A 21,775-nucleotide genomic window follows, 5' to 3' on the forward strand; every position below is an offset into this window, starting at 1 on the left:
CAGTTCAAGCTCCACACATAGTAGCTCTGAAACGTGCCAAATTGGCTAAGGTAGCTGAAAAAGGTCAATACTTGTTTAAAAAGAGCTTAGATCAGAATGCACTTGTGGATCAGCCTAGTATCACCTTCACATATCTTGAAAAGAATCATTTTACAGATATATATATATATATATATATATATATATATATATATATATATATATATATATATATGTGAAACCCTTTTCTGAAATATTAACGAGTCCACGTCTATGAGAAGTTCCCCACCGACCGCTCTCATGCCTCCGTCACGTGTAGCTAAGCTGTCTCTTTGTGTGCTTAAACTCATTTCCGCCCAAAATAGCATTGACGACACACTGGGATTGAAGAAACGGCGTCGTTTGGCTGCTAATGAATGATGCCTTGGTGCTTGCTTCCGGTCAGCCTGACATCACCATGAGGAAGAAGACTTGGTGGTGGTGTTTCTTCCGATGTTGCTTGCCACTGTTGGACCCCTTTAATTGACACCTCTCCTTCTTTGCAATGACTCTCTCAAAATAAGGTAATACCGACCTAACTTCAGTATTAAAGGAGTGCAGTTCATTTGCGTAGTAGATTCTTCTTGGCACTCTTGGATTCCCATTAAACACCACTTCCCCTTCATTGTGGTCGACCCAGCCTCTTGACTTTCTCTTCATGCCGACTCCATGGTTGTTCTGTATTTAAGGTTATAATTTCACATGTTTGTTGTTATTTTTTAGGGTTACTCGGTAGGTATATTTTGATAAGGTTTATGCGTATTTTTCTATTTTCTTGAAATTACAGCCACTTCCTTTGATTGCTCACCGCTCCAAACATCTTCATATATTTTGATTAGTTTTTCGTTTTGTCTGCAGATGAGCTTCAATTTAATCGTTTCCTTACTCCTCAAGGATCTGTCCTTTCTTCATTCTTTCTTCATGGGTTGAAAGCAAAAGGGGGATACTGCCTCATATGTTACTAAAAAGGTAAATTTGAACTCCAAATTAAAACTCTATTATATTTTGTTTGTGTAAATAAATGTTAATCTGGAATCGAGGTATAGGGCTTGAACCCTAATTTCATTTCTTCCTATTATGAGCTCTCTCTTTTGAAAGTTTTTTAATCTATCGATGTTAGTTCTTCTATTCTCTACACCATTTTGAATACGTTTTACATGAAGAAGTTATCATGAGGAAATTGTTGTTGTAAGATGTACAAATCATGTTAGCAATCACGTTTTCAAAGTATTCATCACTAGGCGGAACTTAAACATGAGGAAACAGGATATTCTAACAAGTATGTTAAGACCTCAACCTGATGACAATGAATCTAATTTCAACTCTTGAATTGAGATACATCCACATGGTGGAGACCGGAGAGGCGTTGGGTTTAAACCTTCCCCCCAGCTCAACACTTCCTACCTACTACCCTTCTCTGTTGATTTCTTTCTAATTTGTTCATTGCAGAACACTTTATGGGTTTTCATCAAATTAGTTTTCAAAGTATCATTTGTTGCTGAGGTTGAGTTTTTGTTTGATAGGTTTTGCAGCAGAGTCAACTCATGGGTTGTTGGTGACAATCAATTATATGGGTATTACGCATCATCTTTATAGTGGAAGATTGGAGCAGGCCGCACTTGACATGTAAAGCTACTAGAACACTAATTAAGTCTCACATCCTTCATTCTTTCAGTGGAGAAGGTGGGTAATGTTTAATGGTCTTCTTTTGGATTGGCAACCCTAACAGATTCGATTGAAGGTGAGGTTGATTCTGCATCCTACTTTTTTCTTCTCCAACATGGATTAGTTGAAGGTGAGTTTATTTTTTAAAAGTAGAAGAGATTGAAGGGTTTTCTAAACTAATTGAAGACAACTTACATTTTTTCACAGGTTGATGTTACAAAGAATTTGATTAAAGGTTTTCGATTTGTGATTAGGTAATATGGTTTTTATTTTCTGGATTTTTTGTATTTTTGATTGATAAATGGTCAACTAAAATCCTTTAACAAATCTCCTTCATTTTGTTTTGACTGTTTGATAGCAATGCTCATCAAGGCTATGATTTACGACAAAGCTGGTCATGAAAGATGTATCTTTTTTCCTCTTGTTTTTAGTTTTTTTGTTTAGGTTTCCTTAAAAAAAATTCATCCATTAGTCTATCAGTCTCTTCTTTTTTATTAACTTTAAATTTTGAATTTTTTGACACTTTTTCTCCAAATTACAACTAAGAAGAATCATCGTTGGACATTATTGATTTGAAATTTCAATTTATCATGATCAAATTAACATGGAACTTAATTGGATCGGGAACAAGTTAGATTTCAACCAAAAAAAATAGTAAATTTCATTTTAGTAAATTCCATTTAAGTTTTCCATAAAAATAGTTTTTTTTTTAATTTTTTAATTTTTTAATTTTTTTAATTATGTATGTAATGTAGTGTTCATGGGGGCAGCAAGCTGATTCTACTGGGAATGGGCTCAAATGAACCTTCCACCACCTGGTCCCATACCAATGCTATCAATGAACACCAATTGGAAATGAGCAAGATGGTTTTAGTAAAGAAGAGGTAATAGTAAATGGCTAATCACAAGAAATAGCAATATACTGTCATTTACATCATTCAAATAGCAGCTTACTTTCATTTCTTTCAATTACAATAACGCATTTACTTTCAAACTTCCTTCTACAATGCTTTAATCACAAGGAATAACTGAATAACCAGTTGCTTTCATTTCTTTTCATTATATCATTGCATTCTTAATCTTTTTTTTTATTTTAAATTATAGCCAATTAAAGCATATACTTCACCTTTTTTTTCATACCAAGTCATTATACCTAAGGCTGTAAAAAGTTATAGTTCACTTGATAAGCTTAGTATTGAAAAACAAGTAACAAGGCTAGGAATTTGGTATAAAAAAGTTTATCATTTGTAGATTCTCATTGCTATTGACTTATGAACTAGAAATCTTGAAAATATATTTTTTTATAGTAGGCTTCAACTGGATGTTTGCTATGCTTTGATGAGCCAATGGACATCAGAGTGTATGATGATCATTAATAGTCATGGCGTTCATATAGCTTACTCCTCCACTGATTCTAGCTTCAACAAGATATGGATAAATAAATTTAAATATATCCCTGTTATTGATAGTAAAAAAGTGCATTTCATTACTTATAAATGACACAATCATGGAAGCTCATCCTTCAATTTGTTTGATTATACTTTTTTACCGATTTTCATATTCACCTTCTTTTCTTGGATAACCAATGGAGCTCTATTTAGTCGAATACATGAATGAACATATGTTTTTAAATATTAATTCTAAAAATATATGATTTATGCTTCAGCATGTGACTTAATGTTTTATTTGAAATTTTAGTCTTGGAACGTGAAATAAAAACAAAATGTTAAGAGGTGACTGCGTGGTAAGTGAATGTAGGAGAGAAATTCTACTATGCATTTGGTTTGAAGAAAAAGCTAGCTACTGGGTCATATATTCATGAATGAGTAAAAAAGAAGAGAATCAATGCATTTTTTAAATATTTTCTTTTGTAGTGTCATCAATATGGCTTCCTTTCATGTGTGATTGTACAAGCTATCCAACTGGTGTTTTGTCGTTTTATACTTGCTTCCATCTTATTTATCTGTTCAACTGGTTGCAAGTGTTTATTTTCGTGGTCTATTATTGGGTTAGATGCAATAATGGTAACTTACTTTTGTTATTTACCTGAACCTGGAACTTCTGGAGGTAAAAAGAGTTCTTGGTTTGATTATGGCAGAATTATAGTTCGAGTTACTCTTCCATAATTCCACTGCTGTAGCTTCCTTCACAGGTCTGGTTAGATTAAAGATGATGATATCGAATAGTATTTGTTTGTCTTTTTTTTCACTACTTGTGCATTATAGCATGCTACTTTCATTCCTTTAATCAACATAATTTTAACTCATCTGAAAGCTTTTAAGACCATATATAGTGTATCATTTTTAAATTTCCAAAACTACCCTTTGTGGGCCGTGCTCAGCACGGTCCTTTTGAATTCACTAGTATATATATATATATATATATATATATATATATATGGTTATAGGTCAGGGATCGTTTCATGGGGATTTCACGACACTCTGGACATGTGGATCGTGAAGCGGAAGAGTGGTAAAACTGAACTATATAAGGATACTCATGATTTCAACTCCTGGACTAGGGTTGATCTTTCAAAGCTGTCACATGCCCCTTTTGCCAATGTCTCTCAAAATCCCTAGGCTACACAGTTCAAGCATTTCTTGGAAGATCAAGTATGCAAGGGTTTTCCTTCCATGAAGACTGCAGAGTCAATCATTAAGATATACCCAAGTGTAATTGATCCTAAAACCAATCAACCTCTTCGAGCTGTGATGTGGCCAGCTACTAATCAAGTGAAGCAGATTCCTATTCTTCAGGATCATCCAGATGGATCTTTGTGAACCATAGAGTACTGGGTGTTTGATGAAACCACAACGTCTGCTGTCATCAAGCTTAAGAATGGATGCATCCGCTTGTACGAAAAACGGGACCTGCTTTAGTTTGGAAAGTGGGATATACATCAGCTGAGCCATTATCAGATTAAAGTTGTAGAAGTCATCTTTGAGCCAGCTGCCAAAGAGTTTACAGCTATGGTTGTGGAGATCATTGACAAACTGATGTGGAATGGAGCGATGGGGAAGTCAGATGTGCTAGTGGTCGACAAAGACTGAGCTCAAGCTAGCACCAAACCAAGGGGGATATTGAAGGGTCTAGTTAATGGTTTGGTCTAGGCTTTCATTGTAATAAGTTCTTTTGAGTCTTTATGCAGTTTTGGTAGGTTGTTTGGTAGTTTACGGCCAAGTAGTGAGTTTACGGTCGTAAGCCTGTTTACGGTCGTAAACCAAGTGCCTACCCAAGTCCACTATATATAGGGGTTATGTAGGTCATTAATGGTTGTTGATGCCACAATAGTTCACGGTCATAGAGAGCAAGTTGTACCAGACGTTTTTATGCAATATAAGCGTGTGCAACTTGTTTCATTTCTGTTTCTACTTTGTTTCTTATTCTATTTGATTGTGTGATTGCTTGATCATTGGTAATGATCCGTGTTTAGGACCTTACAATATGAAGATAAAACTTCATAACACTATTTTCCAGTACAACATTACTTACATTTTTAGTCTTGGGTTTAAGACTTACAAGTCATTTTTAAAGAAAATATTTGATATTCTGGAAGTATACACTTTCATTTTACACGAAACAGTTAAAAATCCTTCTCATACAAAATGCTTATGAACTCACCAACTTAATTGTTGACACTTTTCAAAATTACTTGTATTCTCAGGAAACCAATAAACAGGTAATCACAAGAGTTTTGGTGGATGGGTCGTCGTCGCATCACGTTATTTATTTTTGTCATATGCACTTGATATCAAGTATACAATGTTTTTTAGTACAATGTAACCTTATTAAATATTCAATACAATGGTTGTAATGCTTTGATCGCTACTATTCAATTGTTATGATACTGTACATGTAGCATCCCAAAAATTACGGTCAAAAAATTTCATTTTTAAATCATTAGTGAAATCCATCATAACCAACCATTTCATATATAAACAAGACTGTTATATCAAAACATATTCTTTTTATCAGAGTAAAACATCCCATGCTAAACAACAATGGTGTGTGTCATGTGATCACCCCGAGCTCCTTCCTCCGCTACCAGAAGTACCTGAAACGAAAACTGAAAACCGTAAGCACGAAGCTTAGTGAGTTCTCAAACCTACCACATACCACATACATAACCACATATTGGGCCCCTTCCCACTGCATCGGGACTTGCCCGGCATCAGACTCGCTCCGGCATTGGGCCCCGCCCGACATCAGGCCCCGCCTGGCATCGAGCCCAACTCGGTATACAGAGCTGTCTTTCTTAGGCCCCGCCTGTCTCCGGGCCCCGCCCGCTAAACATATACAACACATAATGATAGCACATAACACGTAAGCTATTCCTACTCTACTGTAGTCCGGTACTAAGGCCTCACCTATCTTGGGCCTTACCCCTGTCCTGCTACTGGTGAGTCATGGAACCCCGTCCATGCTCCTGCTGACAGTGAGATACGGGCTCCCTCCCACACTCACCTCTCTCATACCTCGGGCCTCGCCTCTGCTCTGCTACTAATGAGATACGAAACCCCGTACATACTCTACTAATGATGAGATACGGGACCTCGCCCACACTCACCTCCCTACTAGGCACATACAAGTATCACAAAGACAACAAGTATAAACTATCATGCAAACATTCCTCGAGCTCCCACCCGGCATCTGACCTTGGTCCGGAATAACATACAAGCATACAGTGCCTAGGGCTAACCTTCGGGTCTTCTTATTCATAAACTACATGGGCCGGCATTGTGGCCGTAGACCCATTCACATAGTGAGGAGACTCACCTTGCACTGCTGAAGACTAGCTGAACACGTCTGACTGCTATCTGGCAACTCCTGAACTACTGATCCTTCGGCTCCCCGAACTATCGATACCCAAAATAACACTTAGACCACAATACCCACAAAATTCAAACCAGGTCAAAGTCATCGCTCCGAGTTGACCCAACTCGCCGAGTTGATCCACCAACTTGTCAAGTCCTACAGTCCACACAAAACTCTGGACTTCGATCCTACTCGTCGAATTCTCCGTGAACTCGTCGAGTGCACCTTCAACACATCGGGACCCTCCTTCATCTGACTTGTTAAGTTCCTCTTTGAACTCGCCGAGTCCACCTTCATAAATTAAGGAGATTGCCTTAAACTCGTCGAGTTCCTCCTTGAACTCGTCGAGTACGATCATCTTCATGTCCACTATGGACCCAGACTGGCTGAGTCCCTTACCAACTCAACTCATACCCTATAACAGAAGGGTTTTGGGGCAAGAAAATGGCCTGACTCGCCGAGTCACTCTATGTCCAATTCTATTCAGACGATCTCAGTCGAGCATAAGGTATCCAAGACCTAGATCTAACCTTCTAGGGTCGAAATAACACGCAAAGCCTCTGCCTTTACATCCATGCATGGCCCTTTTTGCACAAAAGGCCATAACAACCTCTCAAACCTTGCATGGGGAGTTCTAATGGCATAAAGCTTGCACCTTTATGCCATAACAGCCCTTAATGGTGCTATATCTGAAAACACAAGCCCTTGGGACGTCCATTCCTCTCATGTTAGGGTTCTTGGACCAAAAACCCCCAAAAGTGACAAAGAAGAGATCTATGAAACCACAAGGCAAGGTAGAAACTTGATTACTAGAAAATGATGAAGATGACACAAACTTCTTGGATCTACCACCTTCTCCTTGAACCTCTAACCTCCTTCTCCTTCCTCTAGTCTCCAAGAACACTCTAAATCCTTCAATAATGACTCACACACTCAAAGAGAGCACTAGGGTTTCGTGGGTTAGGCTCTGGACAATGGAGGCTACAAATGAGGCTGATAGAATGAGAATGAGATGCTTAAATAGGGTACCAAGTCCCGAAATTAGGGTTTCCCAACCCAGACTAGACTCGTCGAGTCGGCCACTTAATCCGCGACACGGAACTCGCTCCCACTCGTCGCGTTCCTCGCTAGACTCGACGAATAGACCTCTTGACTTGGGGTTTTTCTTTCCTTTCTTGACCTTTTGAATTCGGGGTGTTACAGTACATGAAATTCATCCACCCCCAAACGTTGTCGCCATTCTGGTTTGGGGGTGTGAAATTTAAGATAAAGGCCAGATGATAGAAACGATTACCAAAGCCACCACTTCCTCATACTCCATTACAACCACCACTTATTCAACCTTTGTCACCGCTGCAACGGCCACCACCACCTTTATCCGACGTCTTTGTTACTTACCCTACAACCCATCTTGTTTGTCAATAAAATAGAAACCAAATGAACCAAAAAGCAGCAAAAATGATAAGCACAATGATGCATAAACCCAATATCTCTCCCATTCCTTCATAGCTTTTATTTCTTGCTGCTACTCAATTTATCCTACATGAAAAAACCAATTCCTTATAAACTAGAATACATTAATATAAATCATAGGCATAAAAAGGCAATAGATCGGTAGTAGGAAATAACCATGTGTTGCATGAATAACTCTTTAGGGGGGTTGTTTATTATGCTTATGTGTCATTTCTTCATTTTACACTGTTCTAAATCTCTTCATTTCAATGGAATACAGTAACGAAAGATAAATAAGGAGAAAGAAATAAAGACACATAATCACATGGGTAGAGAGAGAGAGACAAAGAGGATACATTTTCTTTAAAAGTTGGACATATTTGAATATGTATATGAAAATGGGAAAGAATGGTAAGAACTCGTTAATGCTAAATTTTATCTTTTACCATATACATTTACATGAAATAGTTCTTGGGAGAAATTGCATCCATTGATTCATTTCATGTGTCTTGTGGTTATTTTTTGTCTGTTGGATCAAAAAGACGCATCAGCTTAGGATTGCAATCCATGTAAAAGGAGATGATTAGGGTCGCACTAATGGGTTTAGAGTACACTATCGTTGGGGAAATTGGTAACCTGCAATGCATCAAAGATCTAATAAGTTCTAACTTACAAAATTAAAATAAATGAAAATATTTTGGCAATTTATACATAGTGTTTGACTTCAATGATATATTGACCACTTTTGATAGCAAAAGGTTCATTTGCCAAGACTCATTGAAGATGATGCAACATCTCTTTTGTTTGAGGAAATCCAAATCCCAGATATGCATCCCAATTCTGCCATACCAATGCACTTTCTTTAGTTTCAATAGAACAACCAGTTGATTCTGTATATAGTTTCACCACATGTTCTGCCATTTGTATCCATCCAAAACTGTACTCTAACCATAATTTTCCCATTCAACATCTTGAGACCACCTGAAATACACACATTTATCATTGCACATAGAACAGGTTAGAATGACGTCTATGGAACTTGAAAGGTCAAAAAACTGAAGTTAAGAAAGTTAGACATTTTGACTGGTGTGATGGGTTTTCTGCAATGGTGGTGGTAAGTGGTTCAATTGGTGTGTTTTCTAATAGGTATCGCTGATCTCATCTCCTTCTTCATACAAATCTATTGCTATTACAAAAATCTTGTGAGAAAACATGACACGCTATATTGCCCTGCCAATTGTCAATACTATCATAAGTTCATTAATCAAATCCATAATCCCAAAAAATAATGATACATGAAATAAACAAATAAATCACTTCCCAATAAAGCCTTAACGGAGCTACATGTGAGTTTTTTTCAGACACCAGCACACACACAACACAAATACACACATCACACTAATAAACAGACACTAACACACACAAATTGACAATAATAATTCAAAAAAAGAAAAAAATAGTTTGGACTAGCACCAAACTTTAACCTTTTTGTTTGATTTTTGTTGCAAGCAAACAAGCTTGTGTCTGTAAATGTTACAAACTGCACGGAGCAAAAGATCTAGGGTTTTGAAAACCAGGATATTAAAAGATAAGAAAAATTGAAGCCAATAAACATAGATCCATACCGCTATCATTGGTTTATTGTGATATTTCTAGTTAAAATTGCCAATCTACAATTAAAATATGGAATTTGAAAAAGCAAATTCTCAAATAGAGAAGAGAATCGAATTATAAAAATGAAAACATTAACGGAAATAAATCAAACAGAAATATAGAGAGAGAGTATCTGGAAAGTGGTTATAAATGGAACTGTGTGATTCCGCTGATGACCCCATGGTGGTGGGTGGTTGAAGGCGACACCACCACCATCAGATTACAAAGGCCGCTGCATAGAGTTTAGTCATAGGTAAGAGAAGATTAAGGAAACCGGTATCAAAATCAGTTGATCGAATCCACTATCCAGACCCAAAAATATGAAATAGCCTTTATATTAAAACCAGATGACATCATTTGATTGAGAGAAAGGGATAAGAGAATTTCATACTTACTTTTCATGTTCACGATCACAAAGCAAAGGAGGGGAGATATAGGGAAGGGAGACGATATATAGGTCAGAGATAAGGGATTTTAAAATTTGAATTTCATATCTTTTCGTGACTTATCTGTACGAATGTGATTTCAAAAAAAAACAACGAAAGAGAAGAACTAGTGGGGAGAGAGCGACAAGGGTTTACCAGATCTAGAAGTAAGATGTCATAGCTTCACTGATTAAAGGCGGAAGAAGGCATACCGACTATATCTTTGTAGCATGAGTGAGGTGGTGAGTGGTGTCGATTTAGGTCGTTGTAACGATGGCAGATGGTGGGAGTGGTCGACGACGTTGGAGGTGTAGGGTAGGTGGGTAGTGGTCGACGACTGAATACCAGAGCATAGGAGTGGGCAGTAGAGAAAAGTGCATGATGGTTATATAAATGACTAAGGAGATTAAAGAGGTGTAGATTGTAGGGCGGAAGAAATGGCGACACATTGGGGAGGTTGTTAGACGGGATAAAGAATGGGGAATTGGTCAAAGAACCAGCAAGATTGTTTAAGATGTATGTTGACCAATTCAATTGTCGTTCAATTTTGACTGATTCACCTATTTGACGGATAAGATTTTTTTGTCATGCATTAAGTTGTTGTAAATGTTGTTTTAAGGAGTGTACCTCTTAAAATTCAGCATTTGAGGCTAAATGCTTATTAAGGTATAAAGATATATAGATAAAATATCAAATGAGAACCACTAAAAGTTAAGAACCATTTTTATTGAAGTATAACACAAGAATCCACTTTCATCTTTTGTTATATCAGATCTACACACACTACATGCATTCTCATACGATTATTTTCTCTCTCACCTCAAACTTGAAGAACACACAAACATTACTACCAGTTAGCCACTAGCCACCACCCTTGACTGCCACCACCGTCATCAGATCCACAAGCTCTGGTTGACTCCAGATCTACAATTTCAGCTTCAGATCAACGATTTTCCTCTTTAGATCTACAATTTCCGCTTCAGATCTACGATTTCCCTCTTCAGATCTACTATTTTCGACTTCATATCTTCGATTTTCTCCTCCACATTATGAGCTTCGGCGAGCGGTGATAACCACCACCTTCCTCCATCATTGTCAATCGCCACTTGGTCTCAGATCTGAAGTCAAGAAGCTGTTTCAGATTCACTTTCTCTCTTTAAAACGCAAAACATATCGGATATGGTGCGATTTGGTCGGATATGATAGTCGACCTTATCATCATCAATCACCGCCTAAAATCAGTTACTATGCTTCGTCGGAACACCAAAAAACATCACACTCTACTCTGAAGTTGACATGGATGGTTGGTGCTGATGTATGGTAGTTGTTGGTGGTGGTAGAGTTTGGGTTTGATTCTCCTAAATAAATGAATTAGTGATATTATGATTATATTTAAATTGTAAACTTTGTGTACTAAACTATGAGTGGATTGTATTAAATTATGTATTTTGTATTATTTTTGTGTTAAAATATGAATCGATGTATGAATGAAAATATTAAACTGTATAAATTACAATTTTGCCATTTACGTACCAAAAAGACAAAAAAATTTCAGTAATTTAACATGTTTAATAAGTATTATACACATATTTACTTATAAAATGGGGTTCTTAATCTTTTGTGGTTATCATTTGAACCTCTCTCTCTCTCTCTCTCTCTCTCTCTCTCTCTCTCTCTATATATATATATATATATATATATATATATATATATATATATATATTTCAAAAATTCGACCGTTGAACGGTTGGAAGGAAAGCAGCCCCCATTGATCGTCCTCTTTCTCCGTAACCAACACGAGCAACGACTGATCTATAACGGGATTGTCCTCTTTCTCCGTAACCAACACGAGCAACAACGACTGACCTACAACGGGATAGTGTGCACGCTCGTTCGTAGCCACATATACCGTGGAGGCGTCCGTTGTAGACATACCGGACAGCGTTAGAAAAAAATTCAATGACTAGTTAGTCAAACCGGTTTTTTAATGAACTGGTATAGTCTTTTTTTTTTTTGCCTATCTCTAAAAGGATCTAATAGATACCTATCTTCTAATAAAGTGGATTTTAGCAGCACTCTAAAGATATTTTAGATTTTGGCAAATAACTTTAATTATATGTACCGATGAAAACTTGTGCTATACCAACTACTGAAATTAAGTTGTTACAACTGCTATGTTTATTGGTGTAGGTATATATACATCTAGCAATATAAAAGTTGGAGAGATTCATCTACTGCACAAACGTAACGCTGCTTTAGACCAAAGTGACATTACATCAAAAAAAATGTTAATTCAGTTTAAAATGACTCGACTTACTTGTAATACAAAAACATTTATAAACTCATTTAAGATCATCCGACACCACTCCTTCCAAAAACAACATTTGGGATTTAAATTAGCCAAAAGAACATCCACACAACACAACAAGAGAAAGTTGGAAATAAGTTTTAGGGGTAACCAAATCTCATATCCATCAAATTACAAAAGTAGTAAAAAAATTTGTGTAAATTTCTATCATCCAACACGAATTCAACTCTAACACTAGTACACTAGTAAAAGCAAAAAGAAATAGCAAAATGTCGGAGGCGATCTAAAACACGATAAGGCTGTTACTACCTCCATTTTTCCTGCAAATCTTTCCTTTCGGATAAAACCCATGTGACAAAAATGGCGACAACCAGAGCAACAATGGTGAGAAGAAGCAATGCGTAGTTGAAATCTTCAGTAAGTGAATCATATGTTCTTGAAGGTGCAAGGCGTGTGAAGAAGAGATCCACTCCATATGCAAATACTAAGGTTGTTGATTCCAGTTTTGCAGGTATCGTTTCTATGCCTCTAAGACCTTCCACTTTAAATGCGTGTGTTACATACGACTGAACAAAACAAAAAAAGTGAATCATATGTTCTTTCTTTCTATTTCCACATGTCATTCTCTCAAATATATTTTTATAAATAATTTATTTCAAGGGGAATAAACTGACCTGTGGAATAATGGGTAAGGTATCTGTGAGAGGTAAAAGACCTTCCTCTTTCTCAGCTTGTGTGGGATTAAGTGATCTTCGTGGATCAACAAAACGCTTATCAAGAGCCAATACCTAGAAATAAATATAAGCATGTAATTAATGCAATACACTTTCATTGGTTCGTTTTCTTCCTATAAGAAAAATATTAAATATATAATGTTATAAGAAAATTTTAGTGTAGAAATGAGAGAGAAAAGTACCTGATCAGCAATTGTGCCGATAAGCAGGTGCTTGGAAGTTATGCCCTTGGCAGTTGAAGTCACAGATATAGCTTTGACTGAATGTGTAAAGAAGTAAGATTGTGATTTTGTAGAAACCTCAGGTCGAGAATACGATGACACAGGTGTCGTGAGGTTATGTTTTCCAACAATAAGCTTCAAAACATCTTTATTTTCCTGCAAGTAGAGTAGTCACATCTTTATTTTCAATGCATACCAAATAATGAGAAAAATAAAAGAGAAAACAGAAGATTAGGAGCAGTACCGCACGAGACTGATCATAAATTTCGATAACAGACATCTCGTATCTGTGTGCTCGTAAGTTAAAGTAATGGTAGACAACCCAGTTCTCACTAAGTACCTTCAAAAGAAAAATATATGCATAAATAAATACCATACCATACCTTTTTTTTAATGTAAAGAAATAATATTAATTAATTAATTAATTAATACTCACTGCATGCACGGGACCCTGTGAACCTAAATGACTCATGCGGTGCAGTATGCGACCGGTTATAGTATCCACAAGGTGGACCACCAGCAATGATTCATCTGGAGTTGCGGACCCAATTGGACCACTTGCTTTCGGTGAAACAGTAGCAACAAACAGAATGTTTTTAGATATGTATTTATACATCACATCCTCATCTGCAATCACCTTTGCTTGTGTGTGCACCACCTAAAAAAAATGTTTAAATTCACTTTCTTCGACTTTGACTTATTGTAACTTTTGTCCCATTAATAATAAACATTATGAACAAAACAAAAAATACCTCGTTTCCTTTTCTTGAAACAGTGGAGATGATTTTTTCCGATTCTGAAGGGAACACAATCGACCACAAATTCCTAGCCTCAAAACAATACTCATCACCATCACATTTACTTTTCACCCCATACCCCCTCAAGATCCCAACTTCAGTTTCCACATCATACCAATACACATTTTGAGACTCCCGTTGAAAGATCTCAACAGCTTCACGGCTTCTCGGGTACAAATGCGCGCGGTTTTCATCATCAATCAGCAAATGAAGCTGCTGCTCGCTGGAATCACTAAACGGTAACGGAATAACTTGCACGGTCGAATGCCCGGGGCCCGCATTCCTGGCCTCTTTTCCCGTGTACGTGTCAACAACCGACAATGTGCTTGGAGAAGATAAAGAAAGCCCACATCGGCCAACAACAAGGACAGATGGGTTTTTATCGAGTGCGTGATGGTGCGGGATTTGCCACGGGTGTAATTTGAGAGCCGTTGGATTTGGACATTCGTCTGATTGGCGGAGAGATTGAAGTAGAGTTGACCAGACAATATGACCATCTCCGGAATGTAACGCGAAAAGCTTTCGGGATTTGGTAAGTACTATCAGTAGTCTACGGAATCCGTTATGGTCTCGTGTCATTTTGCTTTTTTCAGAACTTTGTAATTTAATTTTTTGGATTATTGCTATTTCATCCGGTGTTGCAAGCATTAAAGTGCCTTTAAGCTTCAGCATATGACCCTTCAATACAAGAAAAACATTATGTATTTTGATTTTTGAAAAAAAAAATTAGTAATGTACTTTTTCATACCTTAAGCCACTCAAAAAGGCTGTCTTCAACTTTGGCTACTGATACACCAACCTTTTCCACGGGTAGTTCTGAAGTTGTGACATCTATAACAGAAGCAAGTCCATCATCTCTACTCCAAACAATCTCACCTTGTTGTAGCAATAACAATGAATGATCTTCCATTACAATCAAAGCTCTGAACCCGTGTGATCTATCTGTTCTAACATAATTATTGATGAAAATTTTGTGAACAAAGCCCCTTTCGTGATCCATCTTGACAGTTTCCTTGAGGTGATTGCTACTCATGTCATGAACAAGCCTTACAGATAGATGAATCTTGCTATCTCCATGTTGAACAAGTGCAAAAGCTTGCTCGCCTTCTGAAAGGGCTAATGCATCACTAACAACAACTGTTTTATCTACTTTTTCCATTACGTTTAATTTCCCTTCATGGGTTACTTTTATAAAGGCTATGAATGTATCTGTGGTTAAAGAAAAGATTCCCGAAAGCTTTGAAGGTAAGATAATTGGGTTCAAAGAAACTCCATGGATGAGATCTGAAACATGGGTTTGTTGAAGGTTAATTTCTCCATCTGTGATGCTTATTACAAGCACAATTGACCTTGTAGCATCCAATGCAACAAATTTGTCACTTGAAATTGACAAGATATCGCCATAAATGCCCCCGGGAAATGGTTTTCTGACATGTTTCAGTACCCCTCCATTCTTAACATCAATCTCATATGTATTGAACTCGGATAAATCGGAAACTCCTACAGTGTGAATTACGTTACTGCCCTCGGAAAGGATCAACTGATGAACATCCATGCTGTTAATCAAAAACAAAAGGTAATATATATCAAAAGCCTGTTACTACAATCAAGAAACAAGAAAACATAATATAATTGGTGAATTGGTCAAACCCTTCATTTATGAAATCCTTCTTCCAAAGAATCTCTCCATCAATGCTGGAAATGGCATAAAGACATGTGCCACCATAAACAAAAATTGGACTATCCAGATCAAGCTTCAAATTGGCCTGCAGATTATATATATTACAGATAATAAAGTAACATACTTCATACAGCTAATAAATGGAAATTCCAATCAGTTTATGATAAAGAAAGAGTTAGCTACTGTTTTACTTAGAGGACTCAATGGATACAGGATTTTATCATAAGAAACAGGATCTTAGCTGAATTGAGTTGTATAGGTGCACTAAATTACTCACTGGAATTGTTAATAATGCCTTTGAGGACTTTGAGCCTGATAGAAAAGACTCCCACACCATTTGCCCATCAGGAAGGTTCCATGCTCTTAAAATACTCCCCTCTGATGACAGTGTAATGACATCTGAGGAATCAGAGATGATATTTTAGCAATAACAAACATTTATCATTGTATCAAATAACCATATACATATCTCGCAACATATGCAATCAAGAAACCAACTTTTTGAAAAATAAGAAATCAACCTCTTTTATATAACAATGTGGAAAACTATGTAGGTTTTGTTATAGATTTTCTTCACCCAACTAGTTATATATATCTGCATCAAAGTTCTCTTCTTGAAAAATTTTATATTTAAGCAAATAAGGTAAACCACAGTATCAGCTTTGTCTCTTTTTATGTCACAATACATTACTGATATCCTTTTTAGCTATACCCCAATCAGTTATTAGTATTTTTCATAATTATTTCAAGCTTAATCAAGATTGATATATGATCATCAAGTATTTACATTTACAGATTATTAACAAACTTCTTCTAGGATGATAACAAAAATTATAGTGAGCTAACAATAATAATTCATAAGAAAAGAAAGGTCTGTTGCCTGTAAAAAAAAAACCTATTTTGCTAAGCCATGACTAGATTGTTTCATCTCGTTTCCTTCTTTGCCCTTTAATCTATTGTACAAGTTAATCACATGGTATAAGGATAAGAGCAGCAACCAAATAACTATATATCCTGTTCAACACTCCCAAAATCCTGGTAAACAAGTCTGCAAAACTGTGGGATGACTTTTAGTAAAAAGAAGAGTACTCACATTTCCCAAGGGCAATATCAATTTTGTCAATAACATCAGTGGCTCCCAGAACATGTCTCCAAACTGCACATAGGAGAAAGCATCAGCATATACATATACTCTTCCATCAAAATTATCAGTTATTAGCACCAATAGACTGAAGACAATAATTAAAAAGCCTAAATATTAACAAATGTTACAACTTACAGATCTCGCCTCGACGAAGGTCAAGGGAGGCAATAACATTTTCTTCAGTCGACACCACAACGCGTTTCCTGCCTGCCTTTTGGGTGTGAAACACAGCATCCTTTACTTTCCCTATGTATCGTTGATGCCTGAGAGATAAAACTTCATTCGTTATTAATGTAGAGAAAGAGAGATCAGAAATTGAGTATAGTGTGTATGTCTCTGCAAAAGGGTTATTCCTCCGGCAACCACAAACAGACATAAGTCAAAAGCTCAAAAACTACATCAGAGACATATAAACGGATGTACTAACTAAGAATTCAGTGAGATTCAGAGAAGAAGATTTTAAACAATAGAATTCGACTAAAGAACAACACAAAAAGATCGATCGAGAGTCATGTTTTTCTATACATAGACACATCAAGTAAACAGAATTTAAGCACTCGCGTAACATCAATATCGATACCTACATCCAAAATCGAATTAATCTACGACGTTCAAAATTAGCACAAGACTGAGTAGAGCAGTACATAAATAAAAACTAAAATAGATACCAGTCCATGAAGCCGACTTGATCTTCGAAGAGTGAAAAGGTAGGGATTAAATAGCATGAGATGACGAGGAGGAGGAGGGAAAGCTTGATCGCCATTGCCATGGCGATTAAAGGTTGATCTAGGTCAGTAGCTGATTTTGTTGTGATAGTAAAAAGGAGGGGCTGGAGGGGATCTGAGAACGCGAGGTTTGCGTCAAGCCGGCTTGATCTGTTTTCCTTCTTTTTCCTTTTCTTCTTAGTTTTTCTTGATTTATTTTTTCTTTTAATTAGGGCTCATGGCTGCTCCCTCCTGGGATAGGATGAGCATGTTTGTTTTTTTTACTTAAAACGAAACTAAATCCAACCGAAAATATCTTTTAAAATCGAATTTGTTGAGATTTTTTCGGTTTTAAGTTATTTGGGTTGTTTGGCAGGATCTGTTTTTGAAAGGATTTGAAGTTTTTAAGAAACTAAATTTTTAACATGTTGTTTAGTTGAAACATCTGAATTGTTGTCTGAATTATAAAAATATTCATTTTACCTTTTTGTATTTTTTTTCCCAAATTCAATGTTTTTGTTACTTCTTGACTATATATATATATATATATATATATATATATATATATATATATATATATATATATATATAGGGTTAGGTTATTTTGTTTTCACTATCTATTGTGTACATGTATGACTGATTCTGTACCAATCATTTTAGTTATTTTAAGAAAGTAATTAATATATATTACATGTTGAAGATATAATGGGTATTAATTACATCTTCAGCATTTAATATGCATTAATTACTTTCTTAAAATAACTAAAATGATTGGTCCAGAATCAATTATACATGCACACAATAGATAGTGAAAATATTTGAACCTAACTATATATATATATATATATATATATATATATATATATATATATATATATATTCGCTTCATTATAAACTATAAAAATACAAATATTATAACTTGATGTACTTATAGGTACACCTCCCAAAACGAATTCTCAGCTGTAACACAATGTTTTCGGAATCACAACCAAACCCGCTTTGTGTTTGAACCGTTTACCATATCATAGACACATTGTCAATCTCTCTTCATGATTTTTATCTTCGACTCAATGTGTGGTTTACGTAAAATACATGAGTACGTAAGTGATTGTTTCAATGCTTGCTCAAGGTGTTGTAAATAACCCGACTTAAAAGCATTATCGCCTTTAAATCCTCCAGCATTTGTCATATTCACTAACGCCTCAACTAGCTTTGCTTCTTCATTGTTTGTCCATGTCTTATAATTTCTAATTTGACTTGTCATACCTATATAAACTTAACAAAAAACAATAGATAAGTATCACAACTAATTTTAGAAATTGAACAATTTTCCAACAATGATAAGCAAGCAATAATTTTTCCAACAAAACAATAAGCAAGAAAACAATTTTTCCAACATAACGATAAGCAAACAATACAACAATTTGTCCAACATAGCGATACATTATAAATAGATAAGCAAAATGTCAATTTAATTGGTTTCACCCCTAGATGCAAACATGGACTCGGCTAAATGATCTATAAATATGGCCCATTCATTCGAAGTCCCTATAGAAGTAATAGTATCAACATCTTCAGGTCCAAAATCTCTAGTTCCCTCATCCTGATCACAATCATTGTCAAAAGGATTTACTTCCATTTCTTGTCTTATGAAGTTATGTGGTAGACAACATGTTATTATGATCTTATTTTACATTTCAATTGGATAATACGAATTGTCCTTTAATATTCCTCATCTTCCCTTCAAAATGCCAAAACATCGTTCAATAACATTTCTTGATGATGAATGTTTCATATTAAAGAATTCCTTTGTTATAGTTGGTTGGTGTCTATGACGCCATTCATTTAAGTGATACCTTTGCCTTCTATACGAGGCTAGAAACCCTCTCCATTTGTATATCCGGCATCAACTAAATAATAACCTGAAAATAAGATTTATAGTTAATAACATTTTACAAGTAAGATTTATAATTAAAAACATTATAAATAAGATTTACATACCCGATCTTGGAACTTTCCATCCATGTGGTATACGAAGAGCATCATGAAGAACTCGACCATCTGCAGACGACCCCTCTCATCCCAGTAATACACAGATAAACTTCATATCTTGGGAACAAACCCCTAGAACGTTTGTTGGAATACCATTCTTTCTTGTTCTATAGCTAGGCTTTTCTTCGGCTGGAACTAGGCACTTTATATCTGTTCAATCTAAAACTACTAAACAATTCTTAAACCATTTCCATCTTTGATCGGTAGAGTTATTGGGAACATGTTCGGGTTTCTTAAGAAAACGAATATGAAATTGTATGACTACATTACAAACTCGACTAAAGTGCCTAGTAATCGTTTCTCCCGAACGACGAAAGACTCATGATGACGCGATTCTTAAAATTATGAGCAAGAATATGTAGAAACTGTTGGATTTAGTGTCTAAGCCCATAACTATAATTGGTATATACTTGAATTGATAGTAGCATAGTCCTTTTTAGGTTGCCTTCATGTAACAACCCAAAAACCATGACCAAAAATTTCGTTTTTAATTTAATAATAAAACCACAAGTGCCAACCATTCATTCAAAACATATCACATCAGAGTATCATGTCTAAAACATTGTTTTATTTTATCAGAGCAAACATCCCAGGCTAAAACTCTTTTGGTGTGAGTGTCATGCGATCACCCCGAGCTCTTTCCTCCGCTACCGGAAGCACCTGAAACCAAAACTGAAAACCGTAAGCACGAAGTTTAGTGAGTTCCCCAACCTACCACATACCACATACATAACCACATACTGGGGCCCCGCCCGCTACATCGGGACTTGCCCGGTATCGGACTAGCTCCGGCATCGGGCCCTACCCGGCATCAGGCCCCGCCTGGCATCGAGCCCCGCTCGGTATACATATCTGTTTCTCTTAGGCCCCGCCTGTCTCTGGGCCTCGCCCGCTAAACGCATACAAATATATAACATAACACATAACAAGTAGCTAATATACTTTACGATACTCTTGATCTAAGGCCTCGCCTAACTAGGGCCTCCCCCCTGTCCTACTACTGACAAGTCATGGAACCCCATCCATGCTCCTGTTGATAGTGAGATACGGGCCCCCACCCACACTTACGCCTCTCCTATCTCGGGCCTCGCCCCTGTTGTGCTACTAATAAGATACGAAACCCCGTCGATACTCTGCTAGTGGTGAGATACGGGACCTCGCCCACCCTCACCTCCCTAACAAGAATATACGAGTATCACACAGACAACAAGTATAAACTATCACACAAACATTCGTCGGGCACCCGCCCGACATCAGACCTTGATCCAGAATCACATACTAGCATACAGTGCCTAGGGCTAACCTCCGGGTCTTCCTACTCATAAACTACATGGGCCGGCATTGTGGCCTTACACCCATTCACATAGTGAGGAGACTCAGCTCGCACTATTGAACCCTGCTGATACTCCTTTGGCTGCTGACTAGCAAATTCCCGAACTGCTGACCCTTCGGCTTCCCGAACTACTAATACCAAACACCACTTAGTCCAATACAACAATCCTTCTTAGGGTAAAATGACCATTCTACCCCTAGTCCAACTTGGTCCATATCTAAGGCCCAATACTAGGGAAGCTTCCCAAGCCCACTAGTGGCCCACTAATGGCCCAATTTGCTAAATCGGTCCCAATCCCTCTAATGGGCCTTATCCTAAGCCCAAACATTTTCTTGGCCCATATTATCTGACTTCTGATGGCCCACTATGGCCTAATAACCCAAAGCATGGCCCAAATCGAGGCCCAAAATGCAAGGCCCACATTGACAGAGTACGCAGGGCGTACATTCACCTACGATAAGCGTACTAGCCACTAGTGAGTACGATGGGCGTACCTGCACGTACGCTCAGCGTAACCCCCTATTAAGCCTTTTTCTCATTAAGTGCTTAATACTCCACTTTAGAAGCTACAATTACAGATCCTGGTCCTTTTCCATGTCTTAATCCATAAAGTCACTAACTTTGTGACTTAACTTGGCCCAATTAAGCCTAAACTCCCAAAATGACATTCTTCTTCCATAAAGGGGGCTAGATCTCATGCATGAAGCCATTAAGACGTTCAAGATGGAGACTTTACTGCTTATGGGACCTTTTTAGCTCTGAGGGTGGCAACC

The 21,775-nt window shown here is 36.9% G+C and overlaps 1 protein-coding gene and 2 long non-coding RNA genes across 9 annotated transcripts; 1 reads left to right on the plus strand and 2 right to left on the minus strand.

Annotated features, from left to right (window-relative positions):
• Nucleotides 1-262: 262 nt before the first annotated feature.
• LOC145058365 (uncharacterized) lies at nucleotides 263-5,061 on the plus strand. 5 transcript variants are annotated; one of them, XR_013686356.1, is made up of 8 exons: nucleotides 263-707; nucleotides 877-987; nucleotides 1,542-1,644; nucleotides 1,748-1,813; nucleotides 1,891-1,937; nucleotides 2,042-2,089; nucleotides 2,439-2,567; nucleotides 4,091-5,060. It is a non-coding gene; the product is annotated as an uncharacterized LOC145058365 (long non-coding RNA). The 5 variants fall into 5 exon arrangements; XR_013686354.1 differs by having other exon boundaries at nucleotides 1,542-1,813; nucleotides 4,091-5,061; XR_013686357.1 differs by having other exon boundaries at nucleotides 263-542; nucleotides 1,542-1,813; nucleotides 4,091-5,061.
• A 3,221-nt stretch (nucleotides 5,062-8,282) lies between these two features.
• Nucleotides 8,283-10,543, minus strand: LOC145056687 (uncharacterized). 3 transcript variants are annotated; one of them, XR_013685883.1, is made up of 3 exons: nucleotides 9,999-10,532; nucleotides 8,662-9,835; nucleotides 8,283-8,586 (listed from the first exon to the last, which is right to left on the minus strand). It is a non-coding gene; the product is annotated as an uncharacterized LOC145056687 (long non-coding RNA). The 3 variants fall into 3 exon arrangements; XR_013685882.1 differs by having other exon boundaries at nucleotides 8,662-8,931; nucleotides 9,027-10,518; XR_013685881.1 differs by having other exon boundaries at nucleotides 8,662-10,543.
• A 1,912-nt stretch (nucleotides 10,544-12,455) lies between these two features.
• On the minus strand, nucleotides 12,456-17,841 carry LOC145056688 (uncharacterized). The gene is made up of 12 exons (XM_079004396.1): nucleotides 17,582-17,841; nucleotides 17,049-17,176; nucleotides 16,863-16,925; nucleotides 16,047-16,168; nucleotides 15,739-15,854; nucleotides 14,837-15,644; nucleotides 14,044-14,766; nucleotides 13,728-13,949; nucleotides 13,536-13,631; nucleotides 13,253-13,447; nucleotides 13,011-13,124; nucleotides 12,456-12,902 (listed from the first exon to the last, which is right to left on the minus strand). The coding sequence occupies exons 1-12, from the start codon at nucleotides 17,680-17,682 to the stop codon at nucleotides 12,642-12,644; spliced, it is 2,949 nt and encodes a 982-aa protein (XP_078860522.1). The 5' UTR covers nucleotides 17,683-17,841; the 3' UTR covers nucleotides 12,456-12,641.
• Nucleotides 17,842-21,775: the final 3,934 nt, after the last annotated feature.

Source organism: Lactuca serriola, chromosome 6, assembly GCF_051521515.1.
Source record: "Lactuca serriola cultivar US96UC23 chromosome 6, Lser_US96UC23_V15, whole genome shotgun sequence".
In the NCBI taxonomy this organism is placed as follows: domain Eukaryota; kingdom Viridiplantae; phylum Streptophyta; class Magnoliopsida; order Asterales; family Asteraceae; genus Lactuca; species Lactuca serriola.